The sequence below is a fragment of the Haliotis rubra genome, unplaced genomic scaffold, assembly GCF_003918875.1.
Source record: "Haliotis rubra isolate DU_JTF1 unplaced genomic scaffold, ASM391887v1 Scf50, whole genome shotgun sequence".
NCBI classification, from domain to species: domain Eukaryota; kingdom Metazoa; phylum Mollusca; class Gastropoda; order Lepetellida; family Haliotidae; genus Haliotis; species Haliotis rubra.
In genome coordinates, this window is record NW_025767191.1 from 1,529,875 (window position 1) to 1,541,174 (window position 11,300).

General features: G+C 47.2%; 1 protein-coding gene and 1 long non-coding RNA gene across 3 annotated transcripts in view; both read left to right on the forward strand.

The window, feature by feature from the left end:
* The window catches only part of LOC124291869 (dual oxidase 2-like), a 70,018-nt gene extending 59,091 nt beyond the window's left edge, over positions 1–10,927 (forward strand). The window contains 6 exon segments of the mRNA XM_046728935.1: positions 608–837; positions 5,679–5,742; positions 5,745–5,836; positions 8,737–8,892; positions 9,790–9,918; positions 10,027–10,927. Of these exon segments, the coding sequence (XP_046584891.1) occupies positions 608–837; positions 5,679–5,742; positions 5,745–5,836; positions 8,737–8,892; positions 9,790–9,918; positions 10,027–10,149 (794 nt within the window). The 3' untranslated portion in view covers positions 10,150–10,927.
* Positions 1,125–3,067, forward strand: LOC124291822. 2 transcript variants are annotated; one of them, XR_006902284.1, is made up of 3 exons: positions 1,125–1,439; positions 1,554–1,591; positions 2,916–3,067. It is a non-coding gene; the product is annotated as an uncharacterized LOC124291822 (long non-coding RNA). The 2 variants fall into 2 exon arrangements; XR_006902285.1 differs by lacking the exon at positions 2,916–3,067 and adding an exon at positions 2,555–2,853.
* Positions 10,928–11,300: the final 373 nt, after the last annotated feature.

Sequence of the window (11,300 nt, forward strand, 5' to 3'; positions counted from 1 at the left end):
GTCACAGTGATGTAGCTATCGATGATGAAGATATGTCAGTGATACCATTGTAGGTGATGTGACGGTGATGTAGCTATCGATGATGAAGATATGTCAGTGATACCATTTTAGGTGATGTCACAGTGATGTAGCTATCGAAGATGAAGATATGTCAGTGATACCATTGTAGGTGATGTGACGGTGATGTAGCTATCGATGATGAAGATATGTCAGTGATACCATTTTAGGTGATGTAACAGTGATGTAGCTATCGGTGATGAAGATATGTCAGTGATACCATTTTAGGTGATGTCACAGTGATGTAGCTATCGGTGATGAAGATATGTCAGTGATACCATTGTAGGTGATGTGACGGTGATGTAGCTATCGAGGATGAAGATATGTCAGTGATACCATTGTAGGTGATGTGACGGTGATGTAGCTATCGATGATGAAGATATGTCAGTGATACCATTTTAGGTGATGTCACAGTGATGTAGCTATCGGTGATGAAGATATGTCAGTGATACCATTGTTTAGTAGCACATTTCAGGTAATGAAATACAAAGTTTCAGTTTGAAAGGGTTTACCATAACGCAACCCACATGCATTGGATTCCATTTTTCAGCCGTGATATTTCTGGAGTTCAAACGTCCCGCAAATTTTGACTACAAGTCTGGGCAGTGGGTCCGTATCGCCTGTCTGAACCTGGGGAAGAGCGAGTACCACCCTTTCACTCTCACGTCAGCTCCTCACGAAGAAAACCTCTCTTTACACATCCGGGCAGTTGGCCCGTGGACTACCAACCTGCGTGAGACCTATGACCCAAGCAATCTGGACATGAACAAGTTACCAAAGGTGGGATACGATATAACGTACCTTTTAGACTCGTCCAAGCATATCATTCAATGCATGGTATATCGGCTTGGTAGACCCAGAGCGACATAGTAGCCAGAGAGCGACATGGTAGACTGTGAGCGGCATGGTAGACAGAGAGCGACATGGTAGACTGTGAGCGGCATGATAGACAGAGAGCGGCATGGTAGACTGTGAGCGACATGGTAGACAGAGAGAGGTTAGGTAGACTGTTAGTGGCATGGTAGACAGAGGGCAGTAAGGTAGACTGTTAGTGGCATGGTAGACAGAGTGCAGTAAGGTAGACTGTTAGTGGCATGGTAGACAGAGAGCAGTAAGGTAGACTGTGAGCGGCATGATAGACAGAGAGCGGCATGGTAGACTGTGAGCGGCATGGTAGAAAGAGAGAGGTTAGGTAAACTGTTAGTGGCATGGTAGACAGAGCGCGGTAAGGTAGACTGTTAGTGGCATGGTAGACAGAGAGCAGTAAGGTAGACTGTTAGTGGCATGGTAGACAGAGAGCAGTAAGGTAGACTGTTAGTGGCATGGTAGACAGAGCGCGGTAAGGTAGACTGTTAGTGGCATGGTAGACAGAGAAGGGTAAGGTAGACTGTTAGTGGCATGGTAGACAGAGTGCAGTAAGGTAGACTGTTAGCGGCCTGGTAGACAGAGCGTGATAAGGTACACTGTTAGTGTCATGGTAGACAGAGCTCGGAAAGGTAGGCTATTAGTGGCATAGTAGACAGAGCGTGGTAAGGTAGGCTGTGAGTGGCATGGTAAACAGAGCGTGGTAAGGTAGACTCTTAGTGGCATGGTAGACAGAGAGTGGCATGATAGGCTGTGAGCGATGTAGACAGAGAGCAGCATGGTAGAAAGAGCGGCATGGTAGGCTGTGAAAGGTGGGGTTGACCGAGAAGTATGGTAGACAGAAAACAGCATGGTAGACAGAGCGGCATGATGGACTGTGTGCGGCATGGTAGACAGAGAGCGGCATGATAGGCTGTGAGTGACGTAGACAGAGTGCACCATGGGAGACAGAGCGGCATAGTAGACAGTGATTGGCATTGTAGACAGAGCGGCTTGGTAGACTGTGAGCGACGTAGACAGTGAGCGTAGACAGAGAGTGGCATGATAGGCAGCAGAGAGGCAGCAGAGCGGCATGATAGACTGTGTGCGGCATGGTAGACAGAGAGCGGCATGATAGGCTGTGAGCGACGTAGACAGAGTGCAGTATGGGAGACAGAGCGGATTGGTAGACTGTGAGCGGCATTCTAGACAGAGCGGCATGGTAGACTGTGCGCGCTGCATGGTAGATTGTGAGCGGCACAGTAGACAGAGAGTGGCATGATAGGCTGCGAGCATAGACAGAGAGCAGCTTCGTAGACAGAGCGGCATGATAGGATGTGAGCGGCATGGTAGACAGAGAGCGGCATGATAGGCTGTGAGCGACGTAGACAGAGGGCAGCTTGGTAGACAGAGTGGCATGGTAGACTGTTAGCGGCATGGTAGACAGAGAGCAGCATGGTAGACAGAGCAGCATGACAGACTGTGAGCGGTACGGTAGACTGTGAGCAGCATGGTAGACAGAGGGCAGCAGCACAGATAGGCTGTAGACTGGACATGTAGACAGAGGGCGGAACAGCAAAGTAGACAGAGAACAGCATAGTAGACTGAGCGGCATGGTAGACTGTGAACGGCATGGTAGACAGAGCGCAGTGAGGTAGGCTGTTAGTGGCATGGTAGACAGAGCATGGAAAGGCAGGCTGTGAGTGACATGGTAGACAGAGTGCAGCTTGGTAGACAGAGCGACATGGTAGACAGAGAGCGGCATGGTAGACTGTGAGTGACATGGTAGACAGAGAGTGACATGATAGGCTGTGAACGACGAAGACAGAGAGCAGCATGGTAGACAGAGAGCGGCATGATAGGCTATGAGCGGCGTAGACAGAGAGGAGCATGGCAGACAGAGCAGCCTGGTAGGCTGTGAGTGGCATGGTAGACAGAGTGGCATGATAGTCAGTGAGAGGCGTGGTAGACAGAGAGCATCATGATAGTCTGTGAGCAGCGTAAACAGAGAGCAGCATGGTAGACAGAGCGGCAGGATAGACTGTGAGCAGCATGGTAGACAGAGCGGCATGGTAGACTGTGAGCGGTATGGTAGACAGAGAGCGGCATGATAGGCTGTGAGTGACGTAGACAGAGAGCAGCTTGGTACACAGAGCGGCATGGTAGACTGTGATGGCATGGAGAGAGCAGAGCGGCATGGTAGACTATTAGTGGCATGGTAGGCAGAGCGTGGTATGGTAGACAGAGATATGGTGACAGAGCTGAGCAAGACAGAGAGAGCATCATGGTCTGTGAGACAGAGTAGACAGCTTGATAGGCTGTGAGCGACGCGCAGCATGGTAGACTGTGAGCGGCATGGTAGACAGAGCGGCATAAGATAGGCTGTGAGTGGCATGGTAGACAGAGCGTGGTATGGGTAGACTGTGAGTGACATGGTGACAGAGAGCGGCATGGTAGACAGAGCGACATGGTAGACAGAGAGCAGCATCATAGTTGTGAGACAGACAGAGCGGCATGATAGGCTGTGAGCGACGTAGACAGAGTGCAGCATGGTAGAGAGAAGCGGCATGATAGACTGTGGTGGCATAGCAGACAGAGAGCGGCATGAGATAGAGCTGTGAGCGACATAGACACATGGTAGACAGAGCGGCATGGTAGACTGTGAACGACATGGTAGACAGAGAGCGGCATGATAGGCTGTGAGCAACGTAGACAGAGTGCAGCTTGTAAGACAGAGCAGCATGGTAGACTGTGAGCGACATGGTAGACAGAGCAGCATGGTAGACTGTGAGGGACATGGTAGACAGAGCAGCATGGTAGACTGTGAGCGGCATGATAGGCTGTGAGCTGCATTGTAGGCATGATATCCCAGATAGCATTCAGACGTTGGCCCGAAGTTATCAATGGTTTTGCCAACGTTGGGCCAATGACCGAATGCTATCTGGGGGGCTGTGATGGGCATGGTAGGCGGTGATGGACATGGTTGGCTGTGATGGACATGGTAGGCTGTGATGGACATGGTAAGCTGTGATGGACATGGTAGGCTGTGAGGGGCATGGTAGGCTGTGATGGCCATGGTAGACTGTGATGGGCATGGTAGACTGTTAGCGGCATGGCAGACAGAGAGCAGCATGATAGGCTGTGATCGACGTAGACAGAGAGAAGCATGGTAGACAGAGCAGCATGGAAGACTGTGAACGGCATGGTAGACAGAGAGTGGCATGATAGGCTGTGAGCCGCGTAGACAGAGAGCAGCATGGTAGACAGAGGGGCATGATAGACTGTGAGCGGCATGGTTGACAGAGCGGCATGGTAGACAGAGAGCGGTAAGGTAGACTGTTAGTGGCATGGTAGACAGAGCATGGTAAGGTAGACTGTTAGTGGCATGGTAGACTGAGATGGACATGGTTGGCTGTGATGGACATGGGAGGCTGTGACGGGCATGGTAGGCTGTGATGGGCATGGTAGGCTGTTTTGGACATGGGAGGCTGTGATGGGCATGGTAGGTTGTGACAGGTATGGTAGGCTGTGACGGGCATGATAGACTGTGATGGGCATGATAGACTGTGATGGGCATGATAGACTGTGATGGGCATGGTAGTCTGTGTTGGACATGATAGGCTGTGATGGTCCAGGACATGGTAGGCTGTGACAGGCATGGTAGGCTGTGACGGGCGACATGGTACACAGAGAGCAGCATGGTAGACAGAGCCGCATAATAGACTGTGAGCGGCATGGTAGACAGAGAGCGGCATGATAGGCTGTGAGCGGCGTAGTCAGAGAGCAGCATGGTAGACAGAGCGGCATGATGGACTGTGAGCGGCGTGGTAGACAGAGCGGCATGGTAGACTATGAGTCACATGATAGACAGAGAACGGCATGATAGCTTTGAGCGAAGTAGACAGAGAGCAGCTTGGTAGACAGAGCGGCATGGTAGACTATGAGTGACATGATAGACAGAGAACGGCATGATAGCTGTGAGCAACGTAGACAGAGAGCAGCTTGGTAGACAGAGCGGCATGGTAGACAGAGAGCGGCATGATAGGCTGTGAGCGACGTAGACAGAATGCAGTATGGGAGACAGAGCAGCATGGTAGACTGTGAGCGGCATGGTAGACAGAGTGGCATGGTAGGCAGTGATGGGTATGGTAGGCCGTGATGGACATGGTAGGCTTTGATGGACATGGTAGTCTGTGTTGGACATGATAGGCTGTGATGGTCCAGGACATGGTAAACAGAGAACTGTATGATTTGCTGTGAGCAGCATGGTAGACAGAGAGCGGCATGGTAGGTTGTGAACGAATTAGACAGAGTGCAGCATGGGAGACAGAGCGGCATGGTAGGCTGTGATCGGCATGGTATCCCTTCACTGGCTGTGAAAATGGAGTGTGATAGCTTTTATGCGGGATTTCTGTGTTTGTTCTGAATTTCAGAGCTTTTTGCGGAATTATCCCGTTACGTTCTGTACATCAAGTGAATGTATGGGCGTCTTTGACGATCTTCGACCGGCATAAGTGTTTTCAGCTGTATGATAGTCTATGAGTGGACTGGTAACCTTGAATAGCTGAACCAGTTTGAGCGATGTGCCAGGCTTTTAATATTGTGCCATGACTGTCTTTGAATGACCCATGAAGCATTAAATTTTGTGGTTGATTCAAAGACAAAATGTCATCAGATTATAAAGGGGTTATTTTTCATCAAAGCCAGTGCATTGTATGATATAGTCTTATTATGTTGTCGTATTATATTTTGTAGTCTACATGACACGTGTTTTCTAGTTGTACCTTGACGGGCCATTCGGTGAGGGACACCAGGACTGGTACACATTCGACATCGCAGTGCTTGTGGGGGCGGAATTGGCGTTACACCGTTTGCCTCTATACTCAAAGATATCGCGTTCAAGTCACAGACGGGAGCTCGCTTTACATGCAAAAAGGTAAGCATTCATTACAAGCAGAAATGTTTTTGTACTGATAGTTATAACAAACGGGAGATAACTGTATGGAAACATATAGGGCGTGGTGGGCGAGCTGGCTAAGGCGCCAGACTAGTGATCCAGCGAGGTTGAGCTGTTAGGATCGAGCCCACCTGTGACCGGGTGTAAATGCCTTGGAGTCAACTTTGTGTGCAGACTCTTTCAGTGTTGTCACAACCCCAGTGTACAGTACACAACCCTGTGCACTTAAAAGAACCCACGGATCCGTTGGCATATGAACAGATGGTGGCCACATGAATACGTGCATACACCTAGTTGCAGTTAGCAACGTGCAGTGAACTTGGACAAAGTACTGTGACTATGTGTCCCAGTCCACCCAGCTATGAATGAGCATGCACTATTTGCCTGGATATGTGCGCTATATAAATACCCTCTAATAATATGCGACGCCATTGTGCGTATGTCAACACGTCACTACACCTACTTGTGTAGCTAACGTGTGGCGTGATCCAATAGGTGACAACTTCACGTTATCAGAATGTACGTCACAACATCTACTTGTGTAGCATCTACTTGTGTAGCTAACGTGTAGCGTGATCCAATAGGTGACAACTTCACGTTATCAGAATGACCGTCACAACATCTACTTGTGTAGCATCTACTTGTGTAGCATCTACTTGTGTAGCTAACGTGTGGTGTGATCCAATAGGTGACAACTTCACGTTATCAGAATGTACGTCACAACATCTACTTGTGTAGCATCTACTTGTGTAGCTAACGTGTAGCGTGATCCAATAGGTGACAACTTCACGTTATCAGAATGTACGTCACAACATCTACTTGTGTAGCATCTACTTGTATAGCTAACGTGTGGCGTGATCCAATAGGTGACAACTTCACGTTATCAGAATGACCGTCACAACATCTACTTGTGTAGCATCTACTTGTGTAGCATCTACTTGTGTAGCTAACGTGTGGCGTGATCCAATAGGTGACAACTTCACGTTATCAGAATGACCGTCACAACATCTACTTGTGTAGCATCTACTTGTGTAGTAACGTGTAGCGTGATCCAATAGGTGACAACTTCACGTTATCAGAATGTACGTCACAACATCTAACTTGTGTAGCATCTACTATGTGTATCTTATCAGAATGACCGTCACAACATCTACTTGTGTAGCATCTACTTGTGTAGCTAACGTAGCGGCGTGATCCACATCTACTTGTGTAGCTAACGTGTGGCGTGATCCAATAGGTGACAACTTCACGTTATCAGAATGACCGTCACAACATCTACTTGTGTAGCATCTACTTGTGTAGCTAACGTGTAGCGTGATCCAATAGGTGACAACTTCACGTTATCAGAATGTACGTCACAACATCTACTTGTGTAGCATCTACTTGTCTCCAATAAGTGACAGCTAACGTGTGGCGTGATCCAATATCTACTTGTGACAACTTCACGTTATCAGAATGACCGTCACAACATCTACTTGTGTAGCATCTACTTGTGTAGCTAACGTGTAACGCGTGATCCAATAGGTGACAACTTCACGTTATCAGAATGACCGTCACAACATCTACTTGTGTAGCATCTACTTGTGTAGCTAACGTGTGGCGTGATCCAATAGGTGACAACTTCACGTTATCAGAATGACCGTCACAACATCTACTTGTGTAGCATCTACTTGTGTAGCTAACGTGTGGCGTGATCCAATAGGTGACAACTTCACGTTATCAGAATGACCGTCACAACATCTACTTGTGTAGCATCTACTTGTGTTGCTAACGTGTGGCGTGATCCAATAGGTGACAACTTCACGTTATCAGAATGACCGTCACAACATCTACTTGTGTAGCATCTACTTGTGTAGCATCTACTTGTGTAGCTAACGTGTGGCGTGATCCAATAGGTGACAACTTCACGTTATCAGAATGACCGTCACAACATCTACTTGTGTAGCATCTACTTGTATAGCTAACGTGTGGCGTGATCCAATAGGTGACAACTTCACGTTATCAGAATGTCCGTCACAACATCTACTTGTGTAGCATCTACTTGTGTAGCTAACGTGTAGCGTGATCCAATAGGTGACAACTTCACGTTATCAGAATGTCCGTCACAACATCTACTTGTGTAGCATCTACTTGTGTAGCTAACGTGTGGCGTGATCCAATAGGTGACAACTTCACGTTATCAGAATGTCCGTCACAACATCTACTTGTGTAGCATCTACTTGTGTAGCTAACGTGTGTGTGTGGCGTGATCCAATAGGTGACAACTTCACGTTATCAGAATGACCGTCACAACATCTACTTGTGTAGCATCTACTTGTGTAGCTAACGTGTGGCGTGATCCAATAGGTGACAACTTCACGTTATCAGAATGACCGTCACAACATCTACTTGTGTAGCATCTACTTGTGTAGCTAACGTGTTGAATGATCCAATAGGTGACAACTTCACGTTATCAGAATGACCGTCACAACATCTGCTTGTGTAGCATCTACTTGTGTGGCTAACGTCTAGCGTGATCCAATAGGTGACAACTTCACGTTATCAGAATGTCCGTCACAACTTCTACTCGTCATCATATTGTCCTGGGCACACACATCTACTCGTCATCGTATTGTCCTGGGCACACACATTGAATCGTCATCGTATTGTCCTGGGGACACACATTGAATCGTTATCGTATTGTCCACACGGACTGCGTGCATTGACTGTCCACCTGCTGCATAGCAAACACTCACTTTACCAGACTCCTGTCGAGTAACCTCAGATCATGCTGTTGCAGACATATTTCAGTGCCTTGAATTCAACCGTCTGTCAAGTAAACTTGCAACAGCAATTACTAGTACTACGGAAGTAGATGACTGTTTATATCTTGTACACAGGTGTACTTCGTGTGGGTGACCCGCACCCAGAAGCACTATGAGTGGCTGGTCGACATCATAAGGGATGTAGAGGACAAGGACAAGCACAACATCGTCAGCGTCCACATCTTCGTCACTCAGTTCCAACAGAAGTTCGACCTGCGGACCACCATGTTGGTATGGCACATACTGCGATTACTACAGTAGATAATATCGTTGTGAAGTAAACTTGTAAAGCATGAAGCCACTTATCATGGTCAAATATGTCCCCATGTAAAGGGGGAAGGTAGTAGTATAGCAGACATAAAACTGTTTCGCGTCCGGTAATTCAGCGCAGCTGCAATAGCTTACTTCCGTAACGAAGGTAAATATCGTCTGCTACCACATTTACGCTTGAAATCGGGACATTTCTACAAGGGACTGGCTTTTAATCACTAAAGGTAAGTAAATAACAGTAATTAACAGATAAATTGACAGTTTTATGAAATTCGTTTTCTTCAGACTTTTGAACCTTTTTCTTCATTATTCATGATTGGATTTAATATGAAACACCCTTCCTTACATTGATGAAGTTATTTTTAACAATAATCTGGCCCTAATGCGCTCCATACTTCGGATCTCCAGCATGATGCTATGCGCATCAGTTGCTGCGCAGAATTACCAGACAGCAAGCGATGTCGTCAGAACATCAGTAAGGTCAACCGTATGGCATAATGCAACGTTAGAATCTTATAGTCGTCAATAAAACCTATATTTCTAGGTAAATATGATGCATACCAGCATGTTTAGTCACGTAAACCACCAAAAATAAGAGACGTTAGTTGCCTTGTTGCAATTGATGTGCTTAGGTGCGCGGAGTTACCGGACGGCATTGTAAGTATAACCACCCCTCGTCAGAGTCAAAATGCGTTCCATGAAACCCCAGCTGCTCGGGATGAGAGGATCTGTGATCTGGTTTTTGGGTCGGTATTCACAATATCAAGCTCTAGACTGTCTGGTCCAGACTCTATTATTTACACACACCAAGCCACTGTCAAGCAACAAACAAGCCGGACATCACCATATCTGTTTCAGTACATCTGCGAGCGACACTTCCAGAAGGTGGAGAACCGCAGCCTGCTCACCGGTCTCAGGGCGATCACGCACTTCGGCAGACCTGAGTTTGATGAGTTCCTCAACTCTCTTCACTATGAACACCCACAGGTCTGTACAAGTAGACATATCACCTCACACCTATTCCAGCCGTAGTTCATGATGTATGTCCAGAAGTACGGGTTGTCGTGTAACTCCACGTTATTTGTGTTGTGACAGGTGCGCCGTGTGGGTGTATTCAGCTGCGGTCCAGGCCCTATGACCAACTCAGTCCAGGCAGCTTGTAGTTACCTCAATACTCTAGAGGGGCCCAGCTACACACACCACTTCGAGAACTTCTAGACCGTCCCTGGATGATACCCAGCTTTCCGACAGAGCTTCTACACCATCGACTGACCTCTGTATCACTAACAGGATTGAGTGTACATGTACACCACTGACTGACCTCTGTATCACTAACAGGATTGAGTGTACATGTACACCACTGACTGACCTCTGTATCACTAACAGGATTCAGTGTACATGTACACCACTGACCGACCTCTGTATCACTAACAGGATTCAGTGTACATGTACTGACTGACCTCTGTATCACTAACAGGATTCAGTGTACATGTACACCACTGACCGACCTCTGTATCACTAACAGGATTCAGTGTACATGTACTGACTGACCTCTGTATCACTAACAGGATTGAGTGTACATGTACACCACTGACCGACCTCTGTATCACTAACAGGATTCAGTGTACATGTACTGACTGACCTCTGTATCACTAACAGGATTGAGTGTACATGTACTGACTGACCTCTGTATCAATAACAGGATTCAGTGTACATGTACACCACTGACCGACCTCTGTATCACTAACAGGATTGAGTGTACATGTACTGACTGACCTCTGTATCACTAACAGGATTGAGTGTACATGTCCACCACTGACTGACCTCTGTATCACTAACAGGATTCAGTGTACATGTACACCACTGACCGACCTCTGTATCACTAACAGGATTCAGTGTACATGTCCACCACTGACTGACCTCTGTATCACTAACAGGTTTCAGTGTACATGTACACCACTGACCGACCTCTGTATCACTAACAGGATTGAGTGTACATGTACACCACTGACCTCTGTATCAATAACAGGATTCAGTGTACATGTCCACCACTGACTGACCTCTGTATCAATAACAGGATTGAGTGTACATGTACTGACTGACCTCTGTATCAATAACAGGATTCAGTGTACATGTCCACCACTGACTGACCTCTGTATCAATAACAGGATTGAGTGTACATGTACTGACTGACCTCTGTATCACTAACAGGATTCAGTGTACATGTACTGACTGACCTCTGTATCACTAACAGGATTGAGTGTACATGTCCACCACTGACTGACCTCTGTATCACTAACAGGATTGAGTGTACATGTCCACCACTGACTGACCTCTGTATCACTAACAGGATTCAGTGTACATGTCCA